Below are 22,739 nucleotides of genomic sequence, written 5' to 3'. Positions count from 1 at the left end.
TCCAACCGCAGGAAACGTACACCGCAGTCATTCGGCGGTCTCGATGGTCTACAAACGATACACGCGCTTAATCCTTAACTCGATTCAGAAAGGGAGACGCCTGCAGCGGCGAGGTTACCGCAGCAAAAAATAACGGAGAACTGATTTACATTTCTGAAAACATAACATTTTGCCGCTGCTCGCCCCAAAGCAACGTGATGAATGTATAATACAGAGTAATGACATTGAATTGAGTGGGTTTACATAACAATCAGTGTAGGAAGTTAAGAGGGGGGGGGGGGGGGGGGGGCAAAGGGCGAAAATGACTAGAAAAAAAACTCGGGATGCCTCGAAAAACTGTGATGGAGCAGCAAAACGTCGCAGAATTAATTATATGGACAAGTTTAGGTCTGAATCCAAATCCTACAGCAACACATCATTTTATTTTCGTTCGTTCCGTACGTGATTCTGTTACGATATCAGGCACTTGTGGTGGTTAAATTATCTATTAACTAATACATGCATACATATAGAAAGTCTATCAAGAGAGGAATATAATGAATACTGTTTCTTTAAGGTCGCCTTCAAACTTTTGTAAAACGCAAACGTTGCAACTATTTTTTTTTTTTTTTTTTTTTTTACATTTCCTTCACCGGTAACGATTCCAAACAAGACCAAAAGTCCGCAGCCATTTTTTTGTAAGGCGCTGCTTTGAGCTGAATGCTCGTATCGAGACGCTAACATGCTCACATCCAGCACGCGCAAACACGATGACCATGTCAGACATCCACCTCACGGTGGCGCTGGAGCGCAAGTCGGAGGCTCCCCAGTGTCATCAGGAGACACTGTGGGATCCATTCCTGCCTGTACAAAACGTCGCGTCAGTTCATTTCGCAGCTATTCAGATGTTTTGCACGGGGACTTTATTCTTATCGTAAAAAAAGTAGAACGCTCTCCTAGTTTGTAGCTGCTGGGCGTCGATATTGTTTCGGTTATCCGCCACGCATCTAATTAACTTTTCGCTCCGCCTACTCGCGCCGTCGCTCAGTGACGGCGGCGCCGTTACCCGGCTCGCTGGCAAACGCGCTCGGGCGGATCGGGACGTCGGGGTTAATTTGCTTCTACGAGCTCTGCACTCTGTGGATTCCTGTTCTAAATGAGCAGCTTGTGACTCCGTGATACTGTTTTGATCATACATGTTCACGGCTCCTGCTGCTTCGGGCGTCTGTTGTGCTTCCAGCTCCGTTTTCTTCCAGCACCGACCTCCGCCTGCTGCGCGGCTTCTTTCTGCCCTTTCACAGTGAGACGTTCGCTGCTTACTGGCTGTCAAAATAAAAAAAAATAAACCCAAAAAATATCCAGCTATTTTCCCACCATCGTCTCACTTGGACCACTTCGTTTGAGTTGATCAGCTCATGCCGTTTCCTACCGATCATCCTCTCGTTTCAACAGTGTCGCTGTCGTGTGTTCTGTTTCACATCCAGTCTAATTGTAGTTTGCGCTGTTATTTTCTAGCCCATACACGACATCAAATTCTTGTCGTGCCACCGACTTCGCATGTTGTTGCATCTCTAAAGGAATTCAGCCGTCACTCTGCAGCAGTACGGGTGGGGAGGGGGGGGGGGGTTGAATGGAGGATTGTGAGTCAACACGAGTAAACAAGTGTCTGTCCTGAGCAATCAAACCTATTTGGAATCGACCCGCTTCAATATAAGCAGGAACTACTTGACGGTTTTTCTTCTGCTCTCCATTTGCACATTTACTTTAACAAGCACTAATCCAAATTAGAGACTGGAGCCACAGAGTTTGGTGTAAATTAAATGGGTGAATTTGGCAGCTGTGGGTCTCTTTATATGTCGGAGGTTTTATTTACTGGTTCAGTGGTCTCATTACTTAATGCAGTGTTGTGCTTTAGGAGCTACAAGTTACCGTCCAACCACAAGTTGAGGTCGACAATTTCATTTTTTTTTCTGTATTAGCATTTGAAAACTGCAGATTTATTAAGACCCGAGTGCTGTAAGACATGTCGGTTACGGTCATTTTTAAATATGTAGTTCGGATTGTGAAGGACTCGTTGCTGCTGCTGCACATTTTAACATCCTCTTGATTTTCTCGGGGCTGCCCTCAACCTTTGTGTTACTTTGTGCATTGATTATGAGAGAAATCACTTAATTTCAAGGTATTTTGAAGCACTTTGCAGCTCCGTTTGTGCTACAAGGAAAAAAAAAAAAAAAAAGCATTTCAGGATCGTCAGGTTTGTTTAAAACATGTGCAGTTAAAAAAAGATAGCACTTATTTGACAACAGAGATTTGACTGAAGGCCACACACACACACACACACACACACACACACACACACACACACACACACACACACACACACACACACACACACACACACACACACACACACACACACACACACACACACACGTCTGATTTGCCAGCTGATGGTTTCTGGGCTTTTACCCGGCACTCTTCCCTTTTGTTCTGCTTTCTTTCTTTTTTTTTTTTTTTTTGTGTGTTCATGTTCTTTTCTCTGGCGGCTGATTGGCAGATCGAGGCTGAAGTGTCACCCGGCCCTCCGAGCCCTGCCGCACTTTGTGATCCTCTCCTCTCGGTGTTTCTCTGTTGATATGGCAGGGTCGCCTCGTATCGGGAACCTTTCACAGTGCCTCAAAAGTGAACTCCTCCTCCGGTTCGAGGGTTAAGGAAAAAAAAAAAAAATCTGCTGTTAAAGAAGCAGCTCGCAAGAAAAGTTTTTTTTTTTTTTTTTTAATCAAATTAGAATCCTTTACACAAAGAAAGCTGAGGGTAGCATGGCAGTGCAGCTTGTTAATTGAATGCAGATTGGTATTCAATAAAATCCTCTTTCAGGAGGATTGTGATTATCTTTCTGTTTATTGACCCACCCTTGAGAGTACATCTTAAAGCAGGAAATGATGTGCAGCGTTTGCTGGTCCCTGACTTTTAAAGTATAGTTTTTCCTCTACCTTTTCTTTACCTAAAATGCTGAATCTTGTTTCAGGTCTAAATGGCGCTACAGCTTTCCAAGAGAGGAACTTGAGAAGTCTCAGTCACAAACAAAAATGTATAGACATTTTAATTCGGCTTCATGCGCTGATACTGTCCACATTAGTTTTTGCTGTTTAATACTTACACACAGGAATAACTTTTCGCATGTTGTGTTATTCACCAGTAAATATTTTCTTGTACGCTCATAATGGAGCCCATAAATCACTGCTGCAAACCGAAGGTGGCTGAGCAAACAGCGTGGCCTAGAAAGGTAGTCATCCCTTGCTGCACCACACAGGATCCATCACTGCATTATGAGAGTCTCTGAGGAGAGATTTGGGAGGCAGAATTGACACACACACACACACACACACACACACACACACACACACACACACACACACACACACACACACACACACACACACACACGTAAACAAGGAGATGCTGCTTTTTCATATTAATTGGTCCATTACAGAGAGTGATGATAGGTTACGCTTGGTTGTCAAAAGCTGTCATTTTTGGTGTGGCAGCAACACCTCCCGATGCAACGGATTTAAATAGTCTATTGTGCCGATCCGACTGCTGTCGTACGAGTTTTGTAAATTCCCAGGCTGGTTCTGGTCGAGAGGTAGACATACTGATGCGTGAAGAAAGTGAAGAAACCCTAAAAACTCAGGTCCAACTTTCTGTCCATGCTTTTGAGGTGGTGTGTAAATTATGATTTCCATGTTGTGTGTCTCTAGTAAGAAATGTGTAATCATGACTGTGCAGAAAGTAATACAATGATTAACATGAACATCATGCACCTCCTGCTCTGTGTGGTTGGACTCGAGCAGTGTTTTTATAACCTCGTTTCCCCCAAAAAAGTTGTGACTACGTGCAAAATGTAAATAAAGACAGAAAGCGATGATTTGCGAATCACGTAAACCCACATTTAATGGAAAAGAAAACGGGGACAAAATAGCAAATGTTGAAACTGAGAAATTTGCTTGTTTAATAAAAAAAAATATATCCTCTCTTTGGACAAAAAAATAACCCTGAAAAGCTGAAATCCTATACCAGGCAAGAATGGGACAACATTTCACTTTCAAAACTCCAGCAACTGGTCTCCACAGTTCCAAAACATTTACAGAGTGTTGTTAAAAGAAGAGGTGATGCAACACAGTGGTAAGTTGCAAAATCATTGAAACCTGAAACACTGATATGCAAACCTGATGTCATTACACAGTACATGGTGTTTGGTCAGTGCAGCGCGCGTGTTACTTAAAAAGAAAGCAGCAGTTTTCGAAATGGTGCCAAGATTTAAATAATGAGTTCAGAGCTAGAGTGATGGAAAAGGTGCAGCGGTAGTGGGATTAAAGCAGAGTTCATCCACAATGGCTTTTGTCAATTTTTCAGACGTAGAACCGAATACATATTTAAGATTGTGTTTTCTGTTGTGCCTCAAACGAAGGAAAATATCAGAAAAGAAAACATCAGGAGAGAAAATATCAGGAAAGTTTGGCAGTGTTTGTACTCACCTGCACTAGAAACTACTGTAGAACAGGTCATATTAACTACACTGCTCCAAAAAAATATAAGGGAACACTTAACACATCCTAGCTCTCAATGTATGAAATATTCCAGTTGAAAATCTTTATTCATTACATAGTTGAATGTGTTGAGAACAAAATAACATAAGAATGATCAATGGAAATCAAAATCATTATCCCATGGAGGTCTGGATTCAGAATCATACTCAAAATATGAGTGGAAAAATCAGATCACAGGCTGATCCAACTTCTGTGGAAATTCTTCAAGACAAGTCAAAATGAGTCTCAGTAGTGTGTGTGGCCTCCACGTGCCTGTATGCACTCCCTACAACACCTGGGCATGCTCCTGATGAGACCACGGATGTTCTCCTGAGGGATCTCCTCCCAGACCTGGATCAAAGCACCAGTCGACTCCTGGACAGTCTGGATGGAACGAGACACGATGTCCCAGATGTGCTGGATTGGATTCAGGTCTGGGGAACGGGCAGGCCGGTCCGTAGCATCGATGCCTTCATCATGCAGGAACTGCTGACGCATGAGGCCTAGCATTGTCCTGCATCAGAAGGAACCCAGGGCCCACTGCACCAGCATATGGTCTTGCAATGGGTCTGAGGATCTCATCCCGGGACCTAATGGCAGTCAGGGTACCTCTGGCTAGCACACGGAGGGCTGAAGAAATGCCTCCCCAGACCATCGCTGACCCACCGCCAAGGTCATTTTGTAGGGCTCTGGCAGTGCTCCTCCTGTTCCTCTTTGCACAAAGGAGCAGATAGCGGTCCCGCTGCTGGGTTGTTGTCCTCCTACGGCCCCCTCCACGTCTCCTGGTGGAGACGTGGCCTGTCTCCCGGTATGTCCTCCGTGCTCTTGACACTGTGCTGACAGACACAGCAAACCTTCTTACCACAGTGTGCATTGATGTGCCATCCTGGATGAGCTGCATTACCGGAGCAACTTCTGTGGGTTGTAGACACCGCCTCATGCTACCTCTAGTGGTGAGGGCACCACCTGCAGAACCGTTCCTTTACAGGGGTTGTCTTGATAATTGCCTCTCATTTCCACCTGTTGTCTGTTCCCATTTGCACAACAGCAGGTGAAACTGATCCACAATCAGTGTTGCTTCCTAACTGGACAGGTTGATTTCCCAGAAGTGTGATTGACTTGGAGTTACGTTGTGTTGTTTAAGTGTTCCCTTTATTTTTTTGAGCAGCGTATAACTAACTGGTTGGTAGAAACATGTTTTGCATGTTGGGCTCATCCTGTGTTTGTCCTCGTATTGTCTCCCTTCAGGCTCAGCTCAGAGAGCTTCATCAGGTCGCCGAAGACCTCCAGATCAAATTAGAGGAACACAGAAGGAGGAAACACGAGGCCGATCGAGTCAAAGAGCAAATGTTAAAGGCGCTGGAGGCAGAGGACAGAGGTAAGGGTCGCGGCACTTTTTTAACCCGCCCATGATTTGGTTTGAGTCCATCTGAAGGCATTTGTTCATTTCACAGAGTTGCTCCAGTTTGCAGATATAGGTAGGCCGTTGTTCCGGCTACAGGGCAGCTTCCATTTCATTTCAGCCTTGCGTCGAACAAAAGTAAATTGGCACGCGAACCTCGGGTCAGATGGTCAGGATGACAAATGGCAGGACGTCAGAAAGAGCCGGAAGGGTTAAATACAGACGCCTGCGCCGTTGAAATAAACTGACTCGGAGAGGATTGCTGATCAGCAGCACATTGCGTTCCCTCAGCTCTCCTTTTATGTTCCTCAAACCTTCAGAGAGAAGTTGCTTATGACTCACAGGAAAATTCCCTTATCGCTCCGAGCACAAGCTGGCTCGGCATTTAAGTGACGCTCAGGCTTGCGTGTGTGGATGTACAGAAAGTTGTGAGGCCGGATGGGAAACGGGCTCAATCATTTTTCAGCAGGAGGATTTGGAGTCATTAAGTGTGTGTCGGGATGGCGGGGCGTACAGATGGTCTGGGTTCAATTAGCTCAAAGTTAGAGATTTCTTTAGATTGTAGCGCAGTGTGAGTGTAAGTGTGACGCAAACTCAAACTCTTAAACTCGCATTCTGTTGTCACTATATCAAACGACACGTTTAAGAATAATGTGATTTGCCTGATATCAGTACTTTGTCAGGATTTTTTTTTCGAAGTGATGTCGAGGAGTTTTGGCAATTGATTGTCTTTCTAGTGTCAAACTGGCCCTCAAGTAAAAGTTTTGCTTGCAATAAAGGTCATTTGACTTTGGCGCTTCCTCTGAGCATGCATCCATCATGCTTCCCGCCGTGCGAGCTGACCTTTGCTGGTTGTCGCTGCCCTCCCCTCCCCCCACACGCCCCACACACGCTCCTGTCATCCTTTACTTCCATTACTGCTCATCTTCAGGGCGTGACAACCATCAATTTTTATTTCCATGCCCGCGTTGGCATGTCTTGTCCATGTTGGCTATCCATCCAGGGTTTTATTATGCAACTCTAATGATAGTGTGTGTGTGTGGTGCTTAGAAGTTGAGGGGAAGTTTCAGTGGTTTAAAAGCTGCTTATCAATCCTTTTTTTTTTTTCCTGCCTGCAGTCGGTGACATTACATGTTGATTAATGCTTGAATTTGGGTGGATAAGCATTAATCTGCCAACTGTATAATTCAGCAAGCACTTTACAGCTTCCCGACGAGCCCTTACCGTTATTATTTCAGATGGCAAGTTGATTCAGCTTTTCATGCACATTTTGGTTCCATTCCTGGAGTTGAAAATTCGCACAGTGAAGCAGAGACTTTTCAAGCATTCATCTCGGAAGTAGTTTCCCCAATCTGTAACGTTTATATTCGACAGAATTTGTGATATGATTTAGTTGATTCATGGCCCCCCCGAGTCCGTTTTTGAAACCATGTTTTTTGTTGTTGTTGTCAGAAGTTCTTTTCAACAACTTGGGATTACTTCAAATACAGTTTAAAATGATGTTCATATTACCAGTAAGATTTGCTTGTTACATTTACATTTGAGCCATTTCCATCGCAGCCACATTCAAGACAGCTTGTATGTTTTTAAACCCAAAGAGTGGAACTTTTGTCTTTTGTAATTCCAGAAACACTGTGATCGAGCTCATGATGTCGGCTCAGCAGTAGCCACGGCTTTAGCTGCAGCTACTGCTGTGGCTGTTGTGTACAGCTGTTGGCTTTGTCGTTAAAAAGCAACTTGTTTTCGTGCGTACGTTTGTAAAAAGTTATAGTGTAAAAGTTCATTATGACAGTTTTTAAAAAAAAAAGTATTTTCTGATGCCCCAAAAACTATATTATAATAATAACTAAATTGACATCATAATCATGCAGCAAATGGTCGACTAATTTCTTGAAATGCACGATTGAATTGTTTCATCAACTGAGCATACAGAGAGATTTACCTGGCAGTCAGCATTGTATGAACTCGTGTCGCCAGAGCACGAATGTAACAGAACTTCATTAACCTGCACGATGGTTTCTTATTAGATTTTAAATTACATCTCTTAAATGCTTCTTGAGTCTCCACAGAACCCCAAACTCGCAAAACACCATTAAGTTAATGGCCACAGTTTCCTCCATGTCATCATAACTCTCTAACATCATATAATTTTGTCGTCATCATGAATGTCATACTAGAAAACCAATAATTAAGAAGCCTTAACTTCCCTTAGAGCTCTTTTCACCCCGTGTCACACACACACACACACACACACACACACACACACACACACACACACACACACACACACACACACACACACACACACACAAGTCTCCCAACTTACAAAAATACGCTCTGGCAGTGAAGCACATTAAATAAAAAAAAAAAAAAAAAACTCAGACAATTGCCTTAAAAGACCCTTAAACTGCAGCGTGCCCATGGGGACAAATATTGAGTTGCATCAATTAAATATAGGAACATCACAACAAAGCCAGAGAATGTCTTGTCTTCTCCTTCATGAGCTGTCAATAGCCGGTGTCAAAATAGGAATGAAAAGCCAGACGAACAACCAGCTGAGCCTGCAAAGTAGAACTTAACAGTCTCTCCGTTTACGGCGCCTGTCGCTCACACACGTCTCCGGGGCTTCACGCACAGTTATTGAGAAGTTTTTAAAGGGCCGGGTTATTTGTAGCCTCGAAGAAAATGAGTTTTCATGTGGCAAAATGTGTGTGCGGTGCAGCGGGGGAAAAAAAAAAAAAAACTCGATATGGAGAATCAGGGGGTGCATGAATTCACTGGATAAAAAACAAGTGCTATGTTTACATCTCCCTCTTTTTAAATGGTCAGATGACGTGTCGAGGAAATACAAGTCACTCCATCATCAATCCAATCCGTTCAATCAATATACGTTTTATCTTTTTAAAATACAACAACATAACGCGCGTGACTAGAAACGCACGATTAAGCGGCGCCGAGTTCTTTTATTAGCCGAGCACTGTTTTCCGCATGTTGCAAAGCATGTTGGGAAATCGGCAGTAAATCCTCACTGATTAACAGAGACTTTGTTTTTCCCACCGCTAATGAGGAAGGACGCCGATCACATGTGCTCGTTTTTTTTTTTTTTTTTCTGGAAAAAAGAATTCCCTCTCAATGCCGTCCGTGAGAAGCTTTCGGGTCTCTTCCCTCTTTTTAATGATGTTTGTTTGATGTTAGCCCCGTCGTCCAGACCCGGGTGGTACGTCCCAATATGCAAAGCTAGACGCAGTCCCAGAGTTCACCCACAGTTTGAGGGGATTTCCTCAAGTTCATCGGTAATCCGCCGGCTGACCTGATTTCTTCGCTGGCGGACCGTCTTGTAAACCACCTCATGTGCAGCCTTTAGCATGAATTAAGCGTACGGCAGCAGTCAGTCAGTCAGTCATCGTTCCACATTTGAAACATGGACAACCTAACTGGAAATTTAAATAATAAAACGTCTTCATGTTGTTTTTTTTCCCCAGCTCTTTTTAAATGTAGAATTTATACGAACAGACAGGCGGCAGGATATCAAAACCCGACACGGTTATGTTGAATATGGACACAGTTCATGGTCTGCCAAGTTATTGTGGAGAATTTCAGCTCTAAATACTTCAAACATCACCTCATTTTTTTGGATTCATTTGAAGATTTTTTATCCTTGATTCCTTCCTTTTTTTTAATTAGACGTCAGAAAATGGTAAAAAAAAAAAAACACTAGCTGACCGTCCGAGGTTACATCTTCAGGTGGCCTGTTTTGTTTAATCCATCGTATAAAAACTAAATCTACTCCGTTTAGAATCGGATGCGTCAATGAAAAGCATCAAATCCTCACATCTGAGAAGCTGGAACCACAGAATATTTTGATTATTTAACTAAAAATGATTCATTGTTTTCCAAAAAAGTTGCACATTGTTTTGTATTTGACTGATTAATTCATTCACTAACTGCTGCGGGTCTCATTTTTACGTTTCCCGTTTAAATCCTCATGTCTGTTTTTGTAAAATACAGTCGCGCAGAATGATTAAGACATACATCATATCCGTATTATGTTGAGTGTTTAATCATACACTTCTCCAGCAGAGGTACAGGTGTGTTGTCATTCAGACAAATGTCAAGTATGACCTCATTAACCATCATCAAAACCAGAAAAAGATCTTGTTGCGTGATTGATTGTCAAATTGAGGCCTCGAGGAACAGACGTTCAAACTATAACATTATGAGGACCGGTCTACGTTCACGACTGGTGTAGCATCAGCTGCATCTCGGTGTGCCGTTTTCTGACCCCGGGCATTTATACACCTGCTAAGTAAACTAAGGTGTTGCGCAATATTGTGAAGACATCTGCCGAAAGTCCATTGAACTCGGCATATTGAGATTGTAATGCGGCAAAAAAAAAAATGTCGATAACGAGAACACTTGCCGCTGCAGTGGAGTGGAGCGAGTCAAGTTTGTTTCATTATATGTAAATGTTGTCATCAAATTTTGCAAAAACTGATGAGCGACATGTCCAGTTTTGCTTGAACTGCAGTGTCCTTCCACGTCGCCATCTCTCCGGGGCTGATTGCGTTCAGATTGCGAGCCGACGCTTATTAAGATTAATATCTGGTTTGGAACATGCGATTCCTGTGTATGTGCAGTACATGTGCACGTGGACCCCGTGTATAAAGCATGTATGGACTTCCAGGAACATGTACTAATCGCTGCAGACGCAGTATATTTGTCCTGCCGGCTGCCTCTGAGGATTTCAGCGGTTCCCCCGAGCTGCCAGAGACGTTGCAGACCGAGTGACTAACATTTCATCTACTTACTGTTTTGATAACTTCCCCCCTGCAGTAGAATCAAGGACTATTTTTTTTTTTTTTTTTTAAAGAATGTTTTTAAGATGATCTGATGTCAGAAGTACATTTTTGACTATTTCTTCCAGAATATGATGAAAATATACATAATTAAGACATGTAGTATTTTTAAATGGTGTTTTCCCAAAAACAGATAGTGGAGACAAAAGTCAACGAAGGTCAACAGAGTTACGGGAACGTTGTAGTTTGTGGTTGATGCCTTTTTACTCCTGAGCCATCTAATCATCACGTCGATATTGATTTGTTAATTTGCATTATTCGTAGCAGCTTGTAGTTTCGGCGTTGAATCTTAACCGAGCAGAACAATTCGGTCATATCAGCTGCAGGTTGATTTTAAAAACTGTCCTGGAAAAGGACTTCCTGCCATGTGACGACCCTGAGAAGAAACTGTGACCACAACCCTTATGAATTGATAAATAAACTTAAATTGGTAACTTATTGATTTTGTGCACCGCAGCGGTCTGATTGTGCTGCCAGCGTTCCTAACTGCGACGCCGAACGTCTGAGTCATTGTACTGCTGCAAACTGTCGCCATTAAACCGCAGCTTTTAGGTAAAATAAAAATAAAAATAAAAAAATCCTTATTTTCCGCCTCTATCTCCGTATTTACACCGTCTGTTCGTCTCGGCGAAGTAAAAGTTCAACGTAACACCTGCAGCCTTTTGGTCTATTTCCATTTCAAAGTACCCCCCCACGGAAAGAGGTAATTTCCTTCCTGGAAATATTGCTTGTGGTGTACAAAAGGCGGCAAAATTGGTATTTTCTCAGCCTACAATAACAGAGAGCTCTGTGTGGATAGCGTGTTCGGTAGGCTCGGCGTAGATCTGCAGCCTCCCGCTGACATGTTCCATTTCCTCAGTTCTCTTTGTGCCTCTCTTATTTTACGAGTGTGCTGCGATATCACCAGGGCAACATGGGTGGATGACTGATGGTGTCCATTAGTAAACATAGCCCCCTATACGTGCCATCGGCCTAAAGAGCCAATGTCTCCAACCTCCTTCTCGTCGTCGTCTTCTTTTTTTTTTTTTTTCCCCCAACCCTCCCACTCTCTTCTCCCTTTATTTTCCTCATTCCTCCCCACTCTTCCTTTTACCTTTTACCACATCACCCCCCCCCCACACTGCACCCACTCCATCTTTCTCCTTCCTTCTCCTCCCCTCCTCTACCTCTCCTCCTCCTTATGGCAGTTTTTCATAGCTCCAGCTCTGTAGTAGAGGGGAGGGATCAGACCATTTCTCTTCCTCCTCTTTTTTTTTTTTTGCGAGACAGGGCGACCAGAGGACGGGTTGAGAATGTCAAGCATGAGGTTGGGAATAGAGCGCACGTTCAAACGAAAGAATAGGCCCACTGATGCGACAGATGCTGCGTGTATTCCAGCAGAATATCGGCAAATGGTGTTTGTTTTTCTACCTGCGCTTGAGTAGAGTCAACAACGGGGGTTGAGGAATCTCCGCTTCCCAGTCAGGTTGTGGGTGTCGGGACGTGCTGCTCAATCTCTCTCATCTTTTAAAACTTCTAATCCTCAACGCAAAGCTGGATTTATGAAAAAAGAGGCGCGATTATTTTTTATTATTTTTTATTTTTATTTTTTTTAAACACCCCTACAGCTCGCACTCCACGCAGCCGCTTTACTGTACACTCGGTGTAAAAAAAACCCCCCAAAAAACATTAAAAAAAAAAAAAAAAAAAATGCTAATTTGACAATTAGCTTTTCTGTAATTAGTACGGAAAGGTAATTGCGGCGGATGTGCAATTAGCATTATGTAAAGTACTTTTCCCCTGACTTCGGGGCCAATCAGCTTGCCCCTTTACGTTCTCTCTTCTGCTGATGATGTGGGAGACGCTCGGCGCCCAACATAAAGACAACTTCCTCTCGCCTCCCACTCCCAGTGAATGCGATTCACAAACTGAATCAGCTGGGGTCACATGCTCGCTGGGGAGAAAAAAAAAGGAAAAAGGGGGTGGGGTGGGTGAGGAAGTTTCTGCGTCTCCTTTTCATCTGCTGGCGAATATGAATGGAGAAGAGGGAAATCACTGTCATAGCAGCCGTTACAGCACAAAGCCTTCTGATTGCATTCTGGACTGTGACATGCTTCTTTTTTTTTTTTTTTTTTTTTTTTTTTTCCTACAGGGAAACCAAATGTTCTTGCACAGCGTGACTGACTCATTGCCTGATTGCCCCCCTCCCCCCCCACTCCCTTACCCACTACCCCCTCCTCCTTCCACTCCCCATATTTTTTAAATCCAGCTCCAGCTCTGTCCTTCTCTCTCTTCCTGCCTCTCACTTTGCATCCGATTGGATTAATGTTTATCGCAGTGATTGGTGACTCAAAAGAAACTCCTACATTGTTTTGTAATAAAAAAATTAAAACATTTTTACCTGCCTTTTGTTATCATGACTCATTGTGCTCATAACATAAACACCTAAAGTGGTTTCTACTTAAACAAATTTGCAGTAACACAGGTATGACTTTTTTTTTTTAAATTTATGTATTTATTTTTAGGTCTCAGACATCAGAACAGAACAGCAACCAGCGTTTTCCAGTTCCTGGACAGCGATAAAGACGGCAGGTAAATGACACTGATTATTTATTCAAATGACAACCTTTACGATCCACTTTTTGCCTTCATGTTCAGCTCTGTGCATTTCAATGACTCCAGAAATGATGACACTCTGCTGAATCAGCCTTAGAATAAGAATAAAACTAGAAATATGGTGTATAAATAGTTTGGTTACGTTGCAAAGGTTTTTACATAATGGGCATCTGTCGATTCAGTTTTTTTTTAATTTTTTTTTAAGGCTACCACAGATTTTTATACTGAAACGGTTTCCCCCGTAGGATTCTGCTCTTGCCAGGGTGAAAAGGCTTTTGTCACATTATTTAGATTGCTATGAAATCCAATACTAAAGAAATTCTTCAAGCGTATTTCCTCCCAGTTTAGTCTTTTCTTCTTCTGCTGTGCCCTTTTTAAAAATGTACCGCAGTGGGCAATGAATACCGGGGAGTGTGAAAATCTACCTTCATATTTCAGCGCTACCTTTCAAAGCAAATGATCTGCTGCCCTTAAACACTGTTCTTTCCGAGTTATTTCAGTGGCAAACTCCTGTGATTAATTTACTAGCCAGCAGCAGTTACATAAAGTAGTGAAAACAACCAAAAAAAAGCTTTATGTAACACCTTAAGGACTCACTGTCACATCTGTCGCTGTGGTTAAGGGGTGTTTTAGGAAATATAATGGACCACAAACTTGCATCAACTCGCTTTGAATTTTCAAAGTCTACAAAAATCAAATAAATCTGCTAATGCAGCAAAGTGAAACAAGAACGATGAGTCGGGGAAAGAAGAGCCACGACACCGCATTTAAACAGAGTTTGTCACATTTATTCCATCTTAAATTGCTCGTGCTACAGAATAAATAGGTGTTTGGTGATTACCTAATTGAAAGGAATATGAATATGGACTACACTCATTAGTTCCACCTTAACTTCTGATGCAGTGAAGCATCATCAGTCTGAGTCGAGTGCACACATCTCGTCGCACGGAGCTGCCGTGCCTATTTATTCCACCAGCAAACTTCGAAAAGTAATTCATTGCCTTATTTGCATTGTTCAATCTTCAAGTCTCAGCGGGCTCACTTGTTGCCCCCCCACCCCATTTTCCCTGCCTCCCAGCTTCCCCTCCGCCACCCGAGCTGACTAACTTCGCTGTCATGATCATTGTTTAACGTCGGTCAGCTTTAAAGAGAATGGCATCCATTTTGCTTTCGGGCAAGATATGTAAATTTTCCCCGGTGGCTTGCAGAAAAACAGAGTGCGAGATAACCGGCGAACCTTCAGCCCTTCATGCTTTTTGTCTACAGCCTCGCATTCCTCGCTTCCCCGCAACATGCTTGAAAAACAAAATCAATACTGCTTAAGCTAGCTGGGCATATTCTCCCGGACAGGAAGCTGGGGCCGGGCACAGTAAACTGAAAGCGCTATAAAACATATGGCCGCATCGAGGACGAAGTGCTTGTGCAGCGATTTTCCACAGTGGCGTATATGCCCACTTATGCATTCCTGTGATTGGATGTGTACCATTATTCAGCCCCCACCCCCCAACCCACCCCCCACCTCCATGTCTTCCCTCCCCAGCTCCACCTCCATCCATCCCCTCCATCCGAAACAATGCATGTCCACGAGCTGAGCTTAAACAAAGACATTACTAAGCTGAAATATCTGCAAGTGCCGCTTTATTTCCATCCACCCATTGTCTCCGTTTGTCTGTCGGTAGATTTGGTGAGCTGGCTATCTCGATGCTGGACATATATTGATGCCCATTTGAATAAAACAGGAGGTGGAAGCTTTTGTGTATGTATGCAACATCACCATTTTTTCCCCCTGTAAGCACATGCCCAAGTGTCAAGCTCGATTTAGTCGAGTTATGATAAATGCAAAGTCGAAAGTCACCGGTATACCTGATGCTTGCACAATGCCGGGCAATTTGCTGACTTTGACCCGGTTTAGCATGCACACCAACCGCAGACTCTTTATCTTGTACAAAAAAAAAAAAAAAAAAAGAAGCTCTTGGCTTTGTCCCTAATGACACTTTGCAGAATGTTACCCCATTCTTTAATCCACACGATTGGAATTGCTAATTATCTTTAATGCAGATTCACAGATAATTGTTCTCTCATTTATACTCTGAACTAATCTCATTTTTGTGTCCATTTAGTCACCAATAATTGCTTCACAACCAAAATTACCATTTTTTTCATGTAAAGTTTTGAATCGTTTATGACACATAAACACATTAGCCAGAAGCTAAGATGCTGCTGATTATCATTATGTTTGTATTTTCATACAAATATTAACTCTATGAATATCACTGCTCCTTTAAACTGTGCAGCAGGTTCAGGCCATAGATCTAACAGTGATGCTCCAAAGTTTGTGAACCCTTTTCAGTTTTCTGTATTTCTGCATAAATGTGACCTAAAACATGGTTATTTTTTTTGTTGAGACAATATTACAATATAACAATCTGTTCAGTTCTGAAGAATTTTCGCCCGTTCCTTCATACAGAAGAGCTTCAATTCTTGGACATTTGTGGGTTTCTTCACATGAATTGCTTGGTTCAGGTCCTTCCACAACTTTTCTATCGGATTGAGGTCAGGACTTCGACTTGTCCTTTCCAAAACGTTAACTTTATTCTTCTTTAATCATTCTTTGGGAGAATAACTGCATGGCCCACTTTCTCTTGAAAGTGTTTCTCCAAAACATTGGATCATTTCCCTCAATAAATAAATGACCAAACATCATATTTTGATCTCATTTGTTTAATTGGGTTCTGTTTATCTTATGCTGAAAACAAGAAAATTCTAAAGTGTTCACAAACTTTCAATCACCACCATATTTAAGGATCTTAGTGTGATTCAGAGGTAGGAAGTAGAAGTTTCAGTCTAAAAGTTTATTTCTATCAGTTTGCACTACGGGAAAAAAAAAAAAAAAGCACCCTCACACATGGGCTATTAAGGTAGATTCTAGTCTCCCCATCCTCACCATTATTTCATCCGGAATCTTCCCGAGCACCACACACAAGTGCAACCCACTGTGCCAGCTGGCAGGCAGTTGGCAAGCCCAGTGCAGGATTAACTGGTACCAGTATGCTGGCCTATAAATAGAGTCTACCAACTGCTTCAGGAAATGAACCATGATAGAGCCTCCCAAAAGCCCATGAACAGGTTGTACTTTTTATCCCCTCCCCTCTGTCAGGATTTATCAGTGTGTGTGTGTGAGTCCCCTAATATCTACTACTGTCTTTCTCAGTGAAACCTACAAGGGGTGTGCATCGCAAAGCACCTGCTCTTATGATGCAGTGGTCTACATGTGTACAAATGCCCTCAGTGATGGGGTGGGGGCAATAGGCAGTTTTCTTCATGCCAGATTTTCCGAGCTATGGCTCTGCAGCGTTTGTGCTGCTTCACAATGGTTTCTCCAGCACTTACCCCGGGCATTGATCCTCTGAGAGTGGAACGCACTATTCGCTTTGTATGTTTGCCTGCACTTCCGCTTTTGATGAACTCCTGGGATTGATCGTGGCTATGCAGTCATTATCTCAGCTCAGTAGTGCTAGTTTAGGTGGAACCTCTGGAAGGAAGACGCCAGCAGGGAAGAATGAGTGAATAGAAGGATCCGAGCGTTGTAGGATAATAGGCGGGATGTGTGCTGTTGATTGTACTGCGTGCTACATTATGTTGGGTGCCACTCAGAGTGAGATAGGCTTAAAGGACAGAGTTGTTCACCCGCAAGGGAAATATTTTTAATTTCAACTTAGTCTTGCATTAGCTGAACTGCAAGTGAAGTTTATTTTGCAGTTTGATTTAGAGTCAGTTCGGGCTGTAGGGGCGTTTATCATAGTCAAAAAATAGTAGAAAATGGTTTTAAGATGATGCGGATTTGGTCAAAAAAGTGCAGTATTAATTTAATCTCCAGAGTATTTTAACCCTCCCCCCTCCAACACACACACACACACATGTTTGTTTCACTATCGCCGTAGGAATTTTCCATTCACGTAATGCATCCCCCAGCCCCTTAACCTTAACCATCACAACTAAATGTCTAACCCTAACCCTGACCTAAACCTAATCATAACCTTAGCCATCAAAAATAATAATGTCTTGCTGGCCCTCGGCTGCTCTACTTTTGTAAACAGTTCATTGGTGTCAATGTCAGTGGAAACTACTTTTTTTTAAATTTTCAGTGCATCATGATGAAATCCAATCATCATACTCAACAAAAAGCTGGGAGAAATAACCTTTTTATTAATTTTTTTTTTTTTTACCTCCCCACAGTCTGACAGTTGATGAAGTTAAAGCCAAAGTGGTGCTTGTCCACGATGAGGAGCGAATTCTCTCTGAGGAGGAAGCACTGGTAAGTAGTTCTTATACTTGTACTTCATGTTACAGTTCTACAGGTAACATTTTCTTCTGATGTCTCCTATGATTTGACAACAGTCATAAACATTCATAAGGACTCGTGTTCATCCACATCCCTTCTAGTAATCTGTTGGCAAAGTTTCTTGGTCTTCCTGGTTGTCTCTTAACTTTCTGTAACTTCCATTTCTTAATGGAGTTTCAAACAGTGGAATTTGCAAGCTGGAAGCCCTTTGATATCTTTTTATAGCCTCCTACTGCTTTGTAGGCATCAATTACCTTCACAGTTGCTTCGAGGAGCCTTTGGTTTTTGAGAGTTACCATCAGGTTTGAAGAGAATTTATCAGCTCCATGTGCAATTTTTTCTTTCTTTTATAGGGGGGTCAAAAAACAGGTTATCTTTGGTTTGTTTACATTTTTCATTTCTGTTTTAAGAATTTATAGAAAAGCTGTAAATGACCAATGTTGTGACAATACAGAATCATCTCGGTTTATTTACTGGTAGTAGATGACTCGACTGAGTCACAGGAGAATAAAGTTCAGTTCACAAACCGATGGGTGACGTCACATTTGTTGCCACTTGTAGTCAACCAACAAAACAAAATTGTCGCAGCCATAGCGTCTACATAATTTCACCTGACCATATGTGGAATTTCCCTCACAAAAGCTCCAGCAAGTTATTGTACATTCTGCTGAATTGGTGTTTGCCAATTATTCTGCCAGAGGAGTTTATCCTTTAAAGGACAAAGCTGTTTTTTATTTTTTTATTTTCTTATTGTCAGTTGTCTCCCAACTCTGCAGTAGTCTATCTTTTGATACTATTCGGCTTACCTTCTTCCCTCCGGCACTCAGCCGCAGGCTCATTAATGCTTTCAAAAAGATGAGCATGGTAACAATGAGCCATAAATATAGCTTCATTTTGAGAGGAGATAAGTAGTTTCCCGAAACAACCGGGGACTTCTAGTGTTAAGCAGCTGTTCCTCAAACTGGATTTAATTGTGCATTTATTGGGGAATAATTTCAACTGCGAGTCGGTGCACCTGTGAGTATTTGTGGCATCAGGGCAGTGTATATAAGCAAGACTCAAAATCACAAGCTGAGGATCGCACGCTACCACCGATGTCCACACATACGGCTGAATACAAGCTAGATGCTTGTGTTATCTATTTATCAATATCAAATATTAGAAATGTAGCCCAACCGTGCATTTTTAAATTTTTTTTTTTGGATTCACATCCACACTGTCTTCCCTGTGATGTTTTTGTGTCTTGTCTCGGTCGACTGCCTGCATGCCTGGCCTCACTATTTCCTCCACTCGTACAACCGGATTGCTTCCACATTCATTTGAATTCTGAACAGGACGAGCGCAGTTTCCCAACAGTGATTTTCCCCTCAAGCTGCTTTGTGCGAGAATGCGGCTGTCTGTTTCACTTTAAACTTGTTGAGCCTCCCCCTTACCAGGCAGCAGATATCAAAATCTCTGGCTGTAAACAAAATGGCTTGAGCTCAATTTATTTTTCGTATTTTTTTTTTTTCCTCTCCCCCCAGTTTTCTTTTTTCCCCTGCAAATGGCTATTGTGATACGCACAATCATACACAAACACACACCAAATTGTCTGCTGGGTTCTGCCACTGCACGGTGGGAGAAGTTCAGCTTGCGAGTAGGTTGTTACTAAGCTGAAAATGTGTTTACAGACGTGCTCAAAACGGTTCACAGATGGAGTTTGCCCGTCGACGGGGATGTCCTCCACTATTCCAGGGGTGACGGCGTGTATTTTGCATTCCCTTACTAATTGTAGACACTGCAAAGTATCTAACTAGAAAAATGATTTGGAGATTGTGGCTGTTGGGAATCACCAATTGATTCCACCGAGTTGTTTTGATCAGAGACACCAATAGGCAGATTCAATCAGATTGGTGTGTCCCGGAAAACTTCAAAGCTGTATCCAACAGCAAAGACTCACGGATGAAAAAAAATCTGATGCTTTAAAAAAAAAAAAAAAAAAAAAAAATATTCTGCTGGCTAGTTTAGAGGAGACATTCCTAATGAATTCAGCTGCATCTGAAGGGGATGAATCGGCATGAATATGCATGAATATGAAAATGTGTACTTAACTGCAACCACAACAAACGGTGATCAAGCTGGGCAAATTAAACAGGGTGCCATTGACGGTAGTTAACAGGCAATTTACATTAGAACTGACAAGCGGCCCCATGTTAGCCCCTTAATCAAGGTCCAGGGGCAGCAACAGTTGCACCGTATAAGAAGTTAATTCTGCGGTATTGGGGAGGGGGTTTAGACGAAGGATTCTGCTCCATAATCGCCTATTAATTCTTTGTTATTGCCTCCTTGGCATTTCTAGCTAATAACTGACTTTAATGCTGCCATTATGCTACTGTGCAGCCAGTGCTAAGTACGTGTAAATCCTGTCAGGTTGATGAATACATAGCGAAGCCATCGAGGGCAAACAATAACACTCGGTCTGCACGCCGTTTTCTTTTGTGTGTGTGTGTGTGTGTGTGTGTGTGTGTGAACGGAAGGAAGAGAGTTTCTTCTCATATTGTTTGAAGACCTTCATAAGTTTTCTTCTGTCACGCTCAGGAATATGGCCATATAGGGGTTTTTTTTTCTTTCTTTTTAGCACGCTTATTCAATTTGTGTCGTTTTCACATCTTTTTATTAGTTTCCCCGCTTCTTTTGCCTTTCTCTTAAGAAGCTTTGGCCTCCACAGAAAATTCAGTTTCCACTTCAGCGGCCCAGATAATTCAAGAACATGGAGGATTTTCAGGAGAACAATTTGATGATCAAAGGAGGCACTGTGCTCAGGAGGGAAAATAGATATCCTGAAGTGGCCCTCCCTCGGTATACTACCATTATGTTATAGCCTTCCATTCCTGTCGAAACCACTGTTAATGGAGGCTCGCTCACATTTAGAAGGTAATCATAGGTATGGAAGAAGAACATCTCACTGTCCAAAAAAAAACAAAAAATGGATGTGGAGTGGTCTCCATTTTCAGTGCGTCAGACGCAGTATGGATCTGAAGAGACATCATTTCAATACTCAAGCCGAAACATTTGCACTAAATCAGCTCTTAGCAACTCCTTGAAAAGAGAGAACTGCCCTTTCTTCGGGCTCTAACTGTAGGACAATACATTCTCGAGAGCAGCCATGTGTGACCAGGCTCGGACTGCAGCAATGTGCCTGTGAGCAGAGCAACAGGAAATTGCCTTCTCTCGCGCAATAGACATTTGTGCGGAGGTGAATTTCACTTATCCAGCTACTCCTTTTAAAGCCCCGTATTCAGTCTACCAGAAACAGAGAGACGGAGAATATAGCGTGTTTTTCTTTTTCTTTTGAACACGAGTACCAAAGAAATCCCCCGATTAAATAAAAAAAAGTCAACCTTTGCTGCTCGTGTAGCTTTGGTGGTGATAAGGAGAGAAAAGTTGAGGCATTTTTACTTCTTTTGAAGTGTGTAGATGAGAAAGAGTGCATGAAAGGTTGGGATTCCCCCCCCCATACCCGCTCACTAGTCGGTATGGAACTATTGCTTAATAACGTCGGCATATACCCTCGGGGTTCCTATGTGGAGGAGCCGACATTAGTTGGTAACAAGGCAGTAAAGAGGACAGTGTAGCTGCTGTGGTGGAGTTTGGAGGTAGTGGTGCGTGGACAAACCGGAGGGGAAAAAAAACAACCCAGAACCTTAAAGATCTCATTACAGTGAAGTCTTTGACATCTGTAGCTTCTTTCCTGTACGGTATAGCATCAGTAGACTAAATACTCAACTTTTTCTGAGCTAGAAAAGGAAACTGGGTTGAGCTTTGTAGTGTCTTTTCACTCGGACTGGTTATATGCCTGCATATAGTGCTGTAAAATATAAAGTATGACAACTAACCCTATAAATCAACTGCTTATTTTAACCTTACTATTGAGCTGCTCACAATAATCTCCCTTTTGGTAGCCTTTCTGAGGCTTTTGCATGTTTTACATGATCTTTTTTAGTAGATAAATAGGTGGCCCATTTGGCATGATTGTACTTGTTAATATTTCTATTTGGTCACCACTGATTAAGAGTGAACTTTTTTAACTCAACATAATTGAGTCAAATACTGAAACTGGAGCTGAAAAGTACATTTAGAATTGGATTGTCAATCGATGCATTTTTTTCATAGCTTAAGCATTTCAAGTATTATCAAACAAAATACAAGAACAAAGTGGTTTTAGCTTCTTTAATTTGAGAATTTGCTCATTAGCTTTTCTTTGTGATACATCTTTGTAAATTGAATACTTAGACTCTTGAGGTCGATGAAACCATCGTTAAAGACATCAGCGTGGAAACTGTGATGGCATTTTTCACCATTTTCTGACATTTAATCAATAAACCACTTATTAATAATCCCCCCAAAAAGATGAATTGCTGATAATAAAAAGAAATGAGCTGCAGCTCAATAAGGTCAGGTGTGAGTAATTTTATATATATATATATATATATATATATATATATATATATATATATAAATAAAAATCTCTTTCTCATTCAAACGAAACAAGGCGACTCCAAACACTTCACATTTGATGGATCCATTGAATAAAAGAAAAAGAGAATAATAACAAACAGCCATAACCAGCAGTGCTTTATATTCTATCCTACTTATGAAACAGTTACCTTGTAAAACCTCTGACGCCGACCCAGTTGTGTCATCTTTCTGTCGTGAGGCGGGTTAACAGCGTCCCACTGAGCTCGAAAGCACCTGCAAAGCACACAGGCCTGACGTGACTTCACCTTCCCATCGCAGCAGCGACTCTCGATGTTCCCAACATCCGCTGATACGCGCAAAACAAACACGGCGCGCCTCGCGCTGCCCTCCCGCCCCGCGTCGCTAACCGACCAAGGTCAGCCTCCCCGCCCGGCTCTTCGCACCATCTGTTTGAGCTGGTTGACATTTGGCTCCTGCCAACTCTGAAGTCTCACTTCAGAAGGGGCCCGAAATGTTTA

General features: G+C 42.3%; 1 protein-coding gene across 3 annotated transcripts in view; it reads left to right on the top strand.

Moving 5' to 3' along the window:
* LOC138636011 (glucosidase 2 subunit beta-like) overlaps positions 1–22,739 on the top strand; it is a 121,977-nt gene that overhangs the window by 5,741 nt on the left and 93,497 nt on the right. For all 3 annotated transcript variants that reach the window (XM_069723790.1, XM_069723789.1, XM_069723788.1), the window contains exons 6-8: positions 5,817–5,946; positions 13,331–13,397; positions 17,658–17,736. In XM_069723790.1, coding sequence (XP_069579891.1) covers positions 5,817–5,946; positions 13,331–13,397; positions 17,658–17,736 — 276 coding nt within the window. The remainder of the gene's footprint in view (positions 1–5,816; positions 5,947–13,330; positions 13,398–17,657; positions 17,737–22,739) is intronic.

Source organism: Brachyistius frenatus, unplaced genomic scaffold (assembly GCF_029030835.1).
Source record: "Brachyistius frenatus isolate BFR_SWC_R1_liver_20210118 unplaced genomic scaffold, ASM2903083v1 Contig_345, whole genome shotgun sequence".
Classification (NCBI taxonomy): domain Eukaryota; kingdom Metazoa; phylum Chordata; class Actinopteri; family Embiotocidae; genus Brachyistius; species Brachyistius frenatus.
Note: the sequence above shows the minus strand (reverse complement) of the source record. Positions and strands in the feature narration are given on the sequence as shown.